General features: G+C 39.9%; 1 protein-coding gene across 1 annotated transcript in view; it reads left to right on the top strand.

The window, feature by feature from the left end:
• The first annotated feature begins 447 nt into the window (after positions 1 to 447).
• Positions 448 to 15,664, top strand: part of DAP (death-associated protein) — a 151,013-nt gene continuing 135,796 nt past the window's right edge. Inside the window, exon 1 of the mRNA XM_009324999.1 lies at positions 448 to 499. Within this exon, the coding sequence (XP_009323274.1) occupies positions 448 to 499 (52 nt within the window). The remainder of the gene's footprint in view (positions 500 to 15,664) is intronic.

Here is a 15,664-nt window from a genome sequence, read left to right as displayed (position 1 = left end):
ACTGTGAAAATTCCAGATCTATCAGGGCAGCTGTGTATACCATACGTAGTTAATTAATGACTGTGCAAATCAGCAAAATTAAGGTTAAATAGGTGTTAAAAGACAGGAGGATTTTGGAGCTGCTTCCTGAAGTGACAAATGATGGCTGTTATTCGTCTTGTCTCTGCCGTGCCACAGTTTAAGTGTGATGTTCGTCTGCTGTATGAACATTGATTTTAAAAATAAAAGCAGTTTTATAAACCAGAACAACTTCAGTCACAGCTAAGCCTGACCCGCTGAACTAAGGGATGTAAAAAGTGGGAAATTAACTATATAGTGTTTCCAATACCATGTCCAGAAATCATGAATTATCCCAGAGAGATTGGGACTCTCTTGCTTCCAGGGATTTACTCTGTGCCTTGCCGATGGCACTTACTGCCTCTCACAAGGCCATCTGTCAAGGCACCGATGGAGCCCCACGGTACGGCCAACAATATTTTCACGAAGTCTCAGCAAAGAGGTATGTGTTTGGGAAGCAAAACAGCAGGTCTGTGTCTTGCCACAGCCGAACTCCTGATCCTTCCTCCAAGACCTTCATCCACCCCACGCAGGGCTGGAGGGCTGGAAGAGCAGAAAGGGGATGTGACCCCCCAACCCGCTATCTGAAATAAATCACTAGGAGCATCTAAAACTCTTTAATGCCATCTTAGCTCTATTTTTTTTCGGTGTGTGGGCTCCAATATAGTTTCCTTACGTGATTTTGGCTAAAAAGCAATAGAAGAGGGATTTTTTTACAGCAGGAACACTTTGGGGCAATTTCAGCTTAGATAAACCCACTGGAAACATGGGGTAATTCAGACACTGTTAACTACTATGTACCAGGTGCTCCTCGCTCTTCTGTGCCACCTGGATAGATCTAGTGGCTGATGCCTAAAAGCAAGAAATCCTACCTGCAAAATTATTCCAGAGGGGAAAAGGAGCTAAAAAAGGGAGAAGTACTCTATGAAGATGTGGTGGAGAGAAGGAAAGGTGAGTGGCGTGACCAGCGGCTGGCCTGTCACAGGGGTAGCTGGCTCTTGCTACTGCGCTGTGCTTGGGAGGCATTTCCGCTGAAAAAGACAGCACGCTGTAAAGCAGAGGAGGGTTTGTCGCTGTAAGTGCGTGGATGGCCAGGCCAGTTAGGTGTCTGAGGTGAGTAATTGGTCTAAGATAGAGCAATAGCCGCCAGTCCTGGGATGCAAAACTTACACTCGAAGAAAAGAAAAACATCAAACACCTTTTTTTTGCTTATGACTTTTGGAGTCAACTGTAAAGTGAAGAAGCTGTTCTAGGAGTGTCCTCTATGCAAAAGGACTTCATAGCTTCTAAGCAATACGTCAGCTTTGTGGGAAGGTGAAATAACAGAAACAGCTAGCAGAGCTGGCTGGAGCAGCTGGCAGAGCATGGGGCACAATTAGTTGCTGTGTTCATTTCCTTGTTAGGGTCCCATTTTTCTCCCTTTCAACAAAATATTTTAAGGCAATGGGTGCGCCATGGCAAAGAGAGAAATTTAGCTTATTGAATGCAAAAAAGTTTTCAGCTTAATTTTTTCCCCCGTGCCCCTGAAGGGTGCTGAAGCCAGTGTTTTATTAGCAACCTCCTTAAATGTACCCACTTCTCCTGTTACTGCCACTCAAGTCCTTGCAGACTTGACTAGTTATTGTACCTGGGTCAATAAGCAAGATAAGAAATACTGCCACTGGGAACTGAAGTTAACTGAGGCTTAATGAAGTCAAACCAGTTTGATGTAATGAAAGAGACTTGCAAGGCAAAGGTCCTGAGACCATATAAAGTGCCCTCTGGAAAGAGAGCTCCCCTAATCACAGAAAGGGATGAAAGGCAGGAGAGGCAGAGGTGCACCTAGTCTGTCAGTTCTTTGCACAACACTGTACAGCTTGCACAACCAGTTTGCTGTGTGCAGTTTTCGGTGCCTTTGCTCAGGATGGGAGGCACCGGCCACTCTTACTGCCCCGGAGGAGACGGGACTGACAAGGGCTTTGCAGGAGTTTGTCCTCTGGCGCAGTCCCAGCGAGTGGCCATGTCTGGGTGGTGGCAGGACAGAAACGTGGCTCGTCCCGTGCATGGGTGGCACTGGCAGAGGTGCAAGAGCTAAGGAGAGCCACGGGGGGAACCAAGACTTCACTGAGCTCAGACACTGGGACAGAGATAGGCCAAGGTCAGCAAGGCTGTCAAGCAATAATAATATTAATGGAAATGATTCATTTGTATTAATAGTAGGTTTTAAGCTTTATAACAATAACAGAATGTATTAAGCCTCAGGCCTTGTCTGGATTTGTCTGGTCTTGAACCCATTCTAGCAATATTGGCAAAAATCATCCTAGAAACTTTTGTAACAGCAACTCTCTTATCCATCTTTCCTTGGCCATCTTAGTATTTATATGTCTTAGCTGAGGTTTTGCTTAGCCTTGTGCAATTGCGTGGTGTCCGCAGTCAGCACAAGCAAAAATACTCATCCAAATACAGGAGGGATAAAGTATAACCAATTAAACAATTGCAGATTAAGGCATGAACAGCATGTGATAAGTGAGGAAAGGAGCACATGAGCTGCATCCGAGGCCAAGCTGGTATGCATTACAGAGCATGGAAGTGCCCATGAGCTGGTCAACCTGAGGGGAAGTAACGGGGACTAGATGTTAACCTGGTTAACAGCAGGTATGTAAAGGAGATGCTGCTTTTTCCCCCACTGGAGGGATACCAGAAGAGGATGCTCTGGACAGAAGGAGCTCCTGTCCGACATTTCTCAGGCCTGGCAAGCTTAGGGAAGGAAAATTAGCTTAGCTTTGAATGTGTGTCTGTTCTTCACATGTGTAAGATCTTGCTAAAATTACATCAAGAATCAGGAAGTATTGTCAAGTGGTTGTTGTACAACACAGACAGTACCCAAGACCTGTAAAACAGCATAGCATCTGTGCCCGTCCCAAAATGAAAATTCACCAGAGGGGGAGTTGATTCTCCCTAGCACACCTATGGCTGTGAGTTTATAGGTAAGGACCTCAAAGATTATTTTAATAAGATATTGCTTCAGTCAGTTCTCAGCTGTCAAAGCCACAGAGCTGCTCAACTTTGGTTTTGGCTTACTTTGCTGGAAATGAAAAATTCCTTGGGCACATCTGTTAATGCAGGGTCAAACTTCAATAAAATTAAAAGCTTTCAGGAGAGGAAAATGCCACATGGCATTCCTTCATGCTGGAATATGATGGGAAAGGACTCGGTAGCCTGTGGAGCAAAAGCCCTCTTGAAGGCTAGGTCCAGCTGAGGGATCTCCACGAGACAATGAAAGTATATCGTTCTTGGTCAGGTGGAGATTTTGCTATATTCAGCTTTTCTTCTTGACCTCAGTTTTCTAAAAGCAGAATAAGTGGACCCTTTGCCTATGGCCTGCTGAAGCTGACTCTGATTAGGGCAGATGCTTTAAAATATAGACAGAACTCAGTGTAGATAGACAAGATCAAATACTGTTTTTCTTCTTTGTGCTCTTTATGCTGTTGTTATTGTCCCCTGAAAGGATGATGAATGTTATTTTTATGTGTCTGATAATTGATTTGCATTATTTACTTACTTAATTTCCTTAATGTTGATAGAGCTAAGTAGTACAATATGGATTATATTGATTTTTCTGGAAACAAAATATTTGTCTGCAATTTCTATTAATTCACTGAAGGCATTTATGCCTTACAGTGATAATCAAATAATGCATAACTGGCTTTCTATTGCTTTCAGGAAGCATTAAGGATGAAATGTGATCAATTCATAAAGTTCAATAGACACTGGAGCTCTGTTCTTTATAAAACTGTCTTAATTGTCTTCATAAAAGTAAAAATGAGATCTTAACACTGGATTTACATCAGAGGGTGCCTAGAGCTCTTCATCCTGGGTAGAACTTGGTTCCAGAATTCACTTGCTCATCCAATCGATCCAAGTCAATAAACACGTTGCATTGCAGGGAGCATCTCTTGTTTTGGACTCCCCAGATGTGATGTAGGCTGGAGGAATAAGTTCTGAAATAGGACAAACATCCATTTTAATTGAACTTTTTGGCTAGATATGTGTTCTTTGAAAAGCACATGCACAGGGACTTGTTAAAGACAGGTTTTATGAATTTCAGTAAGTCAATATTGCTTTTCAGTCCTGAAGGGAAACCACACTCATTAGAAGAATCTTCCTTGCCTGGGTCTGCATTGCAAACTATGAAGAATCTGTATGGCAGTACCCCATGACAGGCTTCAAAGCTTACAACCTGAAGTCAGTTGTATTTGCCGAGTCTAACACCTGCTAGCATAGAAAGACTTCTTTTGTCAAGAGATTTTCCAGCTGGATTCCTGCAACGTGTCTATGAAGACAGGTTGTTTTACCATGTTGACTAGAGTTTGAATGTGCATTTTGTAAAAAAAAAAAAAAAAGATAAGGCTGCAGCATTTGTCAAAATTACAGTTCAGTTTCTGCATATCATCCCTCCCACTAATTTAGCTCCCACTTTTTGTTAATATCCTACACAAGAATAATTCCTTTTTCATGAGGAAATGATCTTCCCCCTTATCTGTTCTAAAGGGTTAAGTAGCTTTTTCATCGCGGTTAGGAACATAACTGTAACCTTGAGTTTTTCATAAAAGCCTTTCTTTCCTTCAAGGGCATGCTAACTAAATTCATCCAACTTCGCTGCTCTGATTTGCATGTTAAAGAATTGTTTCTTCTTGCAGAAAAACAGTGTGAGCGAAATCCATGGCTTTTGATGCCAACTGTAAGCTAGATTAATGTTAGAGAAAATAATTACAGAGACCAAAATAATAGATAACTTACTAGAGAACTAACAAGGCAGTAGTTAGTCACAGGGTTAACAGCTTGAAGAGAGAGTTCTGTTTCAAAGGCTTTTATCTTCCAACAGATGTCTGTAAAAGAAAATCATCATGAGAATACCTAATACTTAAATACCATGCTGTATCCATAGAGCTGAGCTGGGAGGGCATGGATTACCCACACACAAAACCACATCACAAAAAACCAAGCATCCCAAAGCCAGTATTTAGTGGCAATATGCAGAACAAGTCAAGGATTCGGTAAATGCTGTGGACTCTTCATTTGAAAAGTCCAGCTTTTCCACCTAGCTGTCAGCCCCTTTTACCTAGCAGTAAAAGTGCTAAAGTGGACAATATGACGCCTGTCTTATGAAGGATTTCACATGCAGCCTGACTGATGGTCACAATCAGATTGATGTGGTCACAGACTTGAGCGTCGAAGGTGTTGGATCAAAGCTCTTTGACCGCTTCAAAAGGTAGGTGGGAGAACCAAAGAGACACTCTATTGTCTGTCTGTACATATGCCTTGCGTACGTACAGGCTACGTTTTTCTTATGAAAAGATGAGGAAACTGAACATGTCTATCATACAGGTTATTTGCCTGTGTTTGAGGAGCCAAATACTTTTCCCCTCTGTTTTGTATTCCCAAAGGGTACAGTACTTTTTGATAATGACAGACATTTTAGAGAGGAGACAAACATCATGAATATTCTTCTGTCGTACAGTTTTCCTTGGTTGGAGTTAGCAACATTTGCAGGTTTCTTTACCATGTCTGTAGCCAACTACCTCCTACAAATTTACTTGCTGCTAAATCCTGTCTGAATGTGAGGTCTGTGGCCTCTCCTACAATTGTCTCTTTCACTATCGTTTTAGGACTATCCTACTAATACAGTCCTGAGGTGCATATATGCCACCCAAAGAAAGTTCAGCCTTTTTTTTTTTTTATCCCCCCACTTGACTTTGACTGGAACAACCTGAACTAAAATCCCTTATTCCTTCCTTTCTTCCTTTCACAGAGCAGCCAAGCATTTGATCAACTAAATAGCATCATTTCCAGAAATTGAAGCGTACTGATTTCCCACGCTGAGACTATCTTTAAAGAATAGAGTCAATCTGAACTGCACTTACACCACAGAGCCAAGGTGCAATGAAAAAGCGATCAGAAAGAGGTATTAGAACTGCTCCCTCTAAGGTCTTGTCCTTTGCTCTCGGTTGTGGAGGATGCCTTTCACCACCTATGAAGGCTTCAGTCTTACCACCAATCTCTCTAACTCATGCCTATGAAGGAAAGTGTTGCCATCATTAATGTTTAGCTAATATGTCATCACAAGCTTTTGCATCTCATTAAGTAATAGCATGTTCTGTGGTAGTTCATCTTTTCTCACTTCTGACCACCTTTTTTAGCAGAGGTGGCACGTATGAAGTTCTCCAAACCAACTTGCTTCTTCTGGTTACATGAGCGTGTCCCTTTTCCATTTCTACAAAGACCGTTCCAGTAGTTGTCTCTTTTCTCTAAATTTCCAGGAAAATACATACAGCAAGCTTTCTACCATGAAACTGTCTAACACATCGAAATTTCAGTCTCTCTATAGATGCTTCCAGTAATCTATGCCAAGGCTTCATATTCTGCAGCACCATTTCACTTGGATAATTTGTGCTGAGCTTAATACTTCTCTGCATTTAAATATATATACTCTGCAAAGCTTTTACAACATTGGTTTAGTACTTTCTCAGACGTAGGAAAGCAATCAAACATGCCTTCCAAAACAAGTCACTTCAGCAAATGTATTGGCACTTCATCAAGAGACTTCCCTCACTTTCATATTCCTACCTGCTTTTATGACTTGCTCCTTCTAAATACAGCCAATATCATCCCAGTTGGATTTACATGATATAATTCTTCTCTTGCATTCTCTTCACGTGGTACTCTTGCAAAATAATCACTCCAAGCATTGCTAATTAATTTAGCATTCATTTCCAATATAGTTTATTTACCTCTAACATAAGCAAGTGTGTTTGTATCCCTTATCATTTGTTCTCTTGCCTGGATGAGCTTGCAAATGTTTTTTTTCTATGATGTCTTGGATGTGAGGAAAAATTTCTTTACTGAAAGAGTGGTTAAACATTGGAAGAGGCTGCCCAGGGAAGTGGTTGAGTCACCATCCCTGGAAGTATTTAAAAGACGTGTAGATGAGGCGCTTAGGGACATGGTTTAGTGGGCATGGTGGTGTTGGGTTGACGGTTGGACTCGATGATCTTGGAGGTCTTTTCCAACCTTAATGATTCTATGATTCTAAGTCTTCCCCTCCTTGGAGAGCTATAAAATTCACTGCTAACTCCACTTTTAGCTGCCACTGCTTCTTTGGCTTCCTTTTTCGCTCATCATATTTCCACTATTCAAGTGATTGTCCCCGTCTTTTCAACTCAACAGACTCCTTTACTTGAGTTTTTCATAAACAAGTCTACTTTATTATCCAGTTCAGCTCCCATATTAGTACTGGGGACTTTTTGCAGAAAACTTACCTATAGTTCCTAGCCTGTCCCATTTACCTTAATTGTATTTAACGGATCACATATCTCAGAGGTGTTGTTTATATCGCCTGGAAAATGGAGGTTACATGCAATCGGATACATTCTCGCCCACCCAATGGGTTTGTCTCAGTGATTTTTCTGAGGTCGCGATGGTATTCTAGACAGCAATGAATTCCTTTGCACCAAATGTCTGTAAGTGGCAAAACACTGTCACATGGATGAAGAATCAAGGTAATGCAAAGCACACAGGTAAACCTAACAAGCATTTAACAAATTTTATAAAATGCTCAGTGCTTTAAAGCTTCAAATGTAATTTTCATGGACAGATTTTTTTTCAGAAGATCTCATTAGCAAACATGAGTTCCTTTTGAAAAATTGGTCCCTGATCTTTTTTCATTAAATACATCCTCTACCAAACAGCTGATGGCTGCAGTATATTTGTAGTAAAGCCAGAGAAATTGGGCATCATATCCTGACTCACTATATTGTGTTTTTACTGCCCAAAATCCTTCCACTGTGCAACCCTTGTTTTGTCTGGCTACTGCACATAAAATTCAACAAGAAAGAAGAGAAAAAAATTGGCTTTCTGAAGAAGAGGAAAGATTAATCACCTTTGCAATGTCTCAGTGTTGCAATGGAAAATAATTTCAGTGGGGCAGCAGAAAGCATGTGTGCAACAGCCACTTGCAGCCAAGAAGAGAGAAATGAGATAACCTCTAACCAGAACATCTAAAGCTCTGTCATTTCACTTGAGTGTTAATTTAATTCTTTGACAAGATTACCTTAATTAGTTGGCAGATGATAGAAAGAAACTTGACAGGTAAGCATAACCTGACAGGTCTTGAACCACTGCTGTCCCCTCTGCCTTTTCCTTTTGAGGTGAAATTCGGGCTAAAATATGCATTGCCATGAGGCTAAATGTTGGCATGGAAGTTCCTGCACCAGATGTTAGTTTCATTTTTAGGAGATTTTGGAGGCGTACTTAGAATATTTTAACAACAACACCAGAAATGCGTAAGAGCTTAATTTTTAAAGGACCAAAGTCAAAGCTGACCTTCTCCAGATTTAGTCAGCAAATAGGAACTGTCCAAGCCTTCCCAATTTGAGAGCACTTATTTCTCTCCAAATATGTTCACTCCCTGGAGCCCGAATGCCAGACGTGATATTTAAAACCTCAGAAACTTTTGTATGACAGTCCTGTTTCGTAATGTTGTTCTGACTGGTAGCAAGCATGAGTGAGAGATGAGATGACGATGAAAATCTGGTGTGGAACAATTCAGGGCACTACAGCTCAGTTGGGTGCATATCGATGTGGTGGGGTTTTCCTGTGTTGCTTTTATGTTACCTCAGTTGTAATATTAGACACTGCTCAGTAAAGCACCTTGTAATTTCTCCGTTGAGACTTTTATAGCTTTCAGGCTCACCAAGCAGTCCCTTCTCTGACATCTGACGTATATTATACTGACAACAGATAACATCCTCTTGGCGCAAGTAGTTCTTGTCTGAAATTTTGAACTTCGCACACATTTGACCACAGGATGGAATTTTTTATATTGAGCTTAAGAAAATATTTTGCTTCAAATTATTCACTATTTATGAGTCTCATCCAGTTTGGGCCAAGGGACATTCCTGTTTTCTATGTATTACAGAAACAACCTTGCTCAGTTCTAGGTAAGGGGTTGCTGACTTTTCCAACAGAACCCGCAGTCAGAGGTTAGCACCTCAGTCATAAAACATCTGATATGGCAAGCCACGTCTCTTCACATGGAGGATACTATTTCAGTACGGAAACACTGCATTGTAGACTGGTCTCCATTTCCAGCATTTCTTTTTCTCTTTTTGATAATCAAATGGCATTTCTCTTTGAGAGAAATGTGCAATGCATGCTGCTAAGACCCCCATTTCCAGGGAAATGGCCCATCCTGGGTCTAGCAACTGTCACTGTTTTCAGGCTGCCAGGAAAGGTCCATCTGACTGAGCCTTCACTTCTTGTTTCGTCACCGAGGGGAGGTGGTGTACCTACATGCTGCCAGCCCACGTCTCCTACAGGTGATGTGCTTTGCATAGGTCTGACCCTCGGTCCAACTGTTATGACCCAACTGGGTCCAACAACCCAAGTCAGAAGTACCTCAGTGCTGAAAACACTTGCAGAGGAGTTGCAGACACATAGAACAGGGACATGGCCTGGGTGTTGCTTTTGCTGGCTAGGACGGGAAACAATTTATTTCCCAACTGAAAACCCTGGCAACCACCTGAATCAAAACCATAAGGAACTTGCAGGAAAGGAAACTGATTCTCCCCAGCCACCCAAAGACGGTTGTTTCCCGATAAGATTTGGGTAATTAGCACCACTCAACGTGTTCCATTAAAGGAACCTCTGCCACAGCAGAGAGGCTGTGGTCTGTCTGGTCTCTTGTGCAACTGGAGGGTTCATTGCACCTTGACTCCTGACTGGGTGACACTTAATCATTTCAGAGTTTCCTAAGAGATAAATGATGACTTAAACCTAATGCTTTTTGGTTATAATATGAACACAAACATCAGAAATGCTGACTTTTAATTATTAGGCCTTTACATTTCAAACCAATAGGCAGGTTCCTCATAAAGTCAGTCCTAAACTTGACTATATGACCGACATACAGGTGTATAACTTTGTTTGCTGTTACTCACAAAAAAATAAACTTTGAAATATTTAAAAGATTTTGTTTCTAGTTCTCTGAGAACAGTTCCTGCTCCCTCAAATTTTATTTCCATTTTATATCCTATCATCCTGATGTCTATTTACAGCACCTGGCTTCGAATCTATAAATAATAACCTCATTTTCAAACCAAAATTTCCTTTCTAATGAAAAAAAAAAAAAACAAACAAAACAACTCTGTTAACATTACAACAAAGTCGTAGGTTTTTTGAAATAAGAAAAGCCAAAACATTGAAAACCAAGGTTAAAGCTGATGTTCAGAGATAAAGTGAAAATAAAATTAAATACAGAACTTTTAAAGTGTTTAAAGAGTGCTATTAATGAATTGTGCATTGTCATTCATATTTTTTTTTAATATAAATTCATAGTTCGTGTGTGTGTGTGTGTATGCAAATTTGGTACATAAGTATTTATTTCATCAGCTGGCTTAGCACAATTCTGATGTTGTTAATGATCCAATCCAATTAGATCTTAATGCGTGTTATCTACAGATTCATAATAACATCACAGACAGAAATTCGGACCATCAAGATTGCAAAGATCAATACTAGAAAGAGAAAACGATGGTCACAGCACTCAGTCTAACCTGCCAACCCTGCGGTATGCCCCAGTCCTGCTCCCCAGGGTCACATCCCTCTTTCATAGCAGGAAGATGCTTCAACATCCTGGTGCCCTTCCAAAACAAGAACCATACGCAAAGGCAGGGGAAATCCACAATGAATTTCTAAACAACCCCTGCTGGGAGCAATAAGAAGAGTTGGGAAGCAGGGCACGCCGGGAAATGCCTTTGTTTGACAAGGTAAACAGCCTCAGTTTCTCTTGCTCGCTTATGCTCCATAATTTAAAAATCCTGATTATGACAAGGTATCACGCTCAAACCAGAGCAATTACCATCTGTAGTTTTGACCCTGCACTGAAAACTGTTCAAACAGTTCTTGACTCTAATTAAGTTAATGAAGTTCTGAAGACTCTGGTATAATTGTGAGAAGACAGAGTCCTCAGCCTTCTTTTGTAGTTAAATATTATTTCAGCACTTTGCGAAAGTCTCACATCATTTGCACAGAAATAGATTTTACTAACCTCTCTGAACACATGCTTTGAAGAAGTAACTACTGTGTAAAAGAGAACAATTTCTATTTCCAGGAAAAAACTCCTGGTTTTTAATTGAAAGATCCATCTGAGCTGGCTCTCAACTTGCTGCCTCTTTTGGTACAATCGCGTGGGAGAACTGGGAGAAGTCACTCGCTGCCCACCCTTAGTGAATTGCCTCAGACCACTCCAAACGGATGGGGTTTTTCCTTTTCTCTTTGGAGAAAGAAAGAATTTGGGCGTTGCTATTGCTCCATGCACAAGCCCAAACATTGTCGGCTAAATTAAGTTCAGGAGTGCAGTCGTGCTTTTGCTTATTGAGCTTGTACCTGTCAGTAAAGAAGTGGGAGGCCACCGGTTCAGGCAGGTTTTACTTAGATTTTACAATCAATTTCTCCAAGACACATTTCTTTCACATACAACAATACATACAATATTGCCCAAATGTTCACTAATTCTTTCGGAAAGCAGATGAAAGACTTCCCTCCAAGACATTTTTCTTTATTGGAAGGAGGAGCATCGATGGGATTTCTAGCAAAGCTAATTAACTAGAATATTATATTGCAAACACCATGCCAATTGCGCAGGTCAATATAATGCTTTTGAGATGCTGTCTTAAGGCCAATTGCCCCATTGCAAAATATTAAATACATACTGCTTCACAGGTGGCTTTATAGTAGTGCCATACAGATATGACAGTGATACATTGATAGTAGAATAACTGTGAGAAATCCAAGCCCTTACAAGCTATTTTTCAAATCAACTACTGAGCTGCATGGGAATTGGAGGGTCCAAGTCTGAGGAGAGCATGATTTGAAGTCTGTGTACACATTGCTAGAAGGCAGGTGCAATTGCACCTTTCCATCATTGCTCTTAATAAATACCTAACTTAGTTTTATGAATTGACTCTTTGAGTACATCATTAACTGGCACAGGGTATATTCATCATGATGCCCAAGATAGATAAACTTAGAGAGATCCACCACAGGGAAGAGAATGTGACTAACGGATCTGGAGGGTGGACAAGAATTTGAAACTACAAAGCAGCCATAGTACAGGGTGTTGGGCTGCCGGGAACGCTGTATTTCCAGAAGAAAAAAAAAAAAGAAGTCAGTTCAGAGTAGACAGCTGTCAGAGCCCTACAATTCTGGAGAAGGATACGGAGGTGCTTCTTTGAGGAAGAACATGAAATGGAAAATAAAGAAGAGAAGTTGTGTCTTGTCTGGCAAGATAATGTGATTGGGGGAGGTTCAGGTGGGAATTTGCTTGCTTATTTTCAAAACAAAAAAACCCACATGGAAATATTAGCAGTGATATCAGAGAAAACTCTTAAGCGGGATGTAGTAGCTGGTTAATTTGTGGTTTTATTTTGGAGACCTAGAATATGCATGCGTATTTGCTTGTACATGCATGTGCACACAGATACATGCATATATGCATGCACATTTTTATATATACGTGTGTATATTTATATATGCATATATATACAGACACACACACACACACACACACACATCCATTTCCACACATAGCAGATGTCTGATTGTCATTTCCAGACCCACTGCATATTTTGAGTACCAGTTGCTACCTGCTTTAAGAATAAAGTGGGATATTGAGCAGGAGATTAAGCAATATGCTTCATTAATCCAAGTAAAAGATAAATCATGTTAAACAGCTAGTCAAACCATGTTTATTGCCCCTTTTTATCTGCAGAGTATAGCAATGAACATGGCCATAAGGCTTAATGATTTTTCCTTTTACCAAACGGCCAACGAAGTGAACGAAAGACATATAAGCCAGTAATTGTGATGCATTTGTTTTGCATCCAAAATGTTCTATTTTAGAAATACCTTATCACACACAGAACAATTATGAAAATAGAAACTCATCATTCCAGTTGCATGACAAATTTCTCAGTCTGTCAAACACTAAATATAACCCAAGGTGAAGAAGTTTTACTGTTCCTTTATTTTTATTCTGTTCCCAGGTTTTATTCTACTCAACCAACCGTGGAAACTGTAAACTCGGAAATAGCTCTAGAATGAATCACTGCAGAGAAGTTCACAATATACTGCCTGAAAAATTTATCAAGGAAATGCTTGAACCTCACTAGCCCTTTACAATATCTGTGGATCACTTTTACTATCTTTTTATCAACACTTTTTTCAGATAGAAAATGTTCTTGAAAAGGCTACCATGAGACTGAGCCTGTGTGTGCTACTATCAATTCAAAGTCAGAAGAAAAGCCTCACAATTATCTTATGATTTCTTTGTGGGCTTGGGAGACATAAAAAAAAAATTGTGAAGGCGGCAGAAAAAGTATTGCATGCAAATGTACTTCTCCCCTTGTTTTAAAATATAAAATGAAATATGCAAGTATAGTAAGAAGATAGGAGGCAATGGAAAACTAAAAATTTCTTGTTTCTGAAATCCATTTCCATTTGAAAATCCATTTTCGTTTTTATTTTTTTCTATCAGGAAATTGGATGATCAAAATCATCGGCATTAACCATAATCAACACATAATCCTCATTATGCTATATTACCTTGAAATCCCCTTACTAACCTTGCCTTTAAGAGCTTTTGTTGAAAACTTGCGTCTTGCATAAGCGTGTAACTCGTAGCACAGCCGTGCCTATAGGCAACACAAGATGGTTTACCAAATCTTAAATTATGTATAATGTAGGTTATTCAGTCTATGAATAAACTATTAAATCAGTAGTTCAAACTTCAGCAGCTATGCAAAGCTGTGACTGGAGTCTGTGCTGTAGCACTGAGGTGGCAAGTTGAGGATAATGGTTTAATGAAGTTTTATCAAAACCCAAACATCAAACACACTAACACAAATACTTTTGAGAGTGTCTGGATTAAAAACTTTCTCAGTGCTGCAGTGCTCTTGGTAGACTTCAGACCAAAGCTGTATTTAAAAATTACATGTATTCAGTGAATTATTTGCTTATATGATTGTTGCCAAACCAGTAGAGAGAAACATCATTGCGAATTTGAATAAAATATTCATATGATGCGAATAAACAATGAATACTCATCATGGCAAGCTGACAAAGATTATGCTAAAATTATGTTGAAATTGGGTTTGGAACAAATTCAAAATTCATAGCCTGTTGGCAAATAATTTGCTGAAAGAAAAAGAGCTACAATTGTCATAAAATCATTTGCATACTTCACTTGTTGCACTGGGTTATTTTATTTAGCCATAAGGACTCTAAGACTTTCAAGTCTGAAATCAATTACTGTGTGAAATAAACAGGTTTTAGAAGATATGCTGATAAATTGTCTTTGGCTCCCACCATTAACCCTCTTATCAAGACAGATGAACAAGCCCAGTCTACAGACTCTCTTATTTAAACACCATTACATATCCTTGGATATCATTACTGGAAATTAAAACACATTAATTTTGAATTCCTCTTCTAATGCTGAACCCAAGCTGATTTTTCATTGTCTTTCTTTCCACATCAGCTGATGTTTAAGGTGGAAGTTAAGCAGGCAGCCATCCCTATCCTGGCCTGACTTTTTCATACCTTTTGGTTCCTCACTTCAGTCACTGGAGCCCATTAACACCTGGTACACCTCTCAGCCAGACTCTAACTCATTCAACGCTTGTTTGGCTTCCCCATCAGATGGCTTTTATTGCAAACTTACCCACCTTTTCTTTTGTTCTCACTGTGCCCCTTCCAGCACCAGTTTATTACCTACTCTATCAAAGCAGTTTACTTTAAATAGTCTACGCAGGCAGCTGCATTGGCAGATGCCCAATTTGCCTGGGAGGGATTTACCGTTCTGAGATTGCACTTTTCATAGGAGGAAGCTGAAGACTTTTTTTTTCTAAAGACCTTCAAGTTTGTGCTTTTATTAGTAACACTTCATTTCTTTAGTTTTGAAATTCATAACTTACTTTACCTTTTCTGAATCACTGAGTAGAACAGAGAAGGCAGATCCTTTTTTTAAAAAACTAAAGGCAAATTTGAACCCACAAAAAGTGGTAACAAGATGCAAATATATGAGTTTAGCCACAGCTGGGGCCTGATAACTAAACTGATGACAGTGTGTGCTTTATCATGTAAGCTGAACGGTACCTACTTGTCACCATATCCCTGGACTTCCTATCCACAATGTCACTGTGCTCCTTAAATAAGGGACGGTACCGTACACGTAACTAAGAAGAAAACAACTTGTAGACAATTTTTCAAGTATCTACAGCCATCACACTGTCAAAATCTGTTTCTTTTATCAAGCCAATAATCTTGCAAATAAAAGCAAGAGGCTGAAACACTAAACTCTATTATAATGACTTCACTCACAAGATTTCCACAAACTCAGCAAAGCTCCAACTAATTACCGCAGTCTTACAACATGGAGATGAAGGGTGCTTAGAGGAAGATCTCTTTAGAAAGGCAGTAGGCAAGGAAGGCAGGAGCTTAAAACCAACCATGAAGCCAACATTTTGAGCTTAATTAAAACAAGAAACTTTTCTCTAACCCCCACCCCCCC

The sequence above is a fragment of the Pygoscelis adeliae genome, unplaced genomic scaffold (genome assembly GCF_000699105.1).
Source record: "Pygoscelis adeliae isolate BGI_AS28 unplaced genomic scaffold, ASM69910v1 Scaffold86, whole genome shotgun sequence".
Taxonomy (NCBI): Eukaryota; Metazoa; Chordata; class Aves; order Sphenisciformes; family Spheniscidae; genus Pygoscelis; species Pygoscelis adeliae.
Note: the sequence above shows the minus strand (reverse complement) of the source record. Positions and strands in the feature narration are given on the sequence as shown.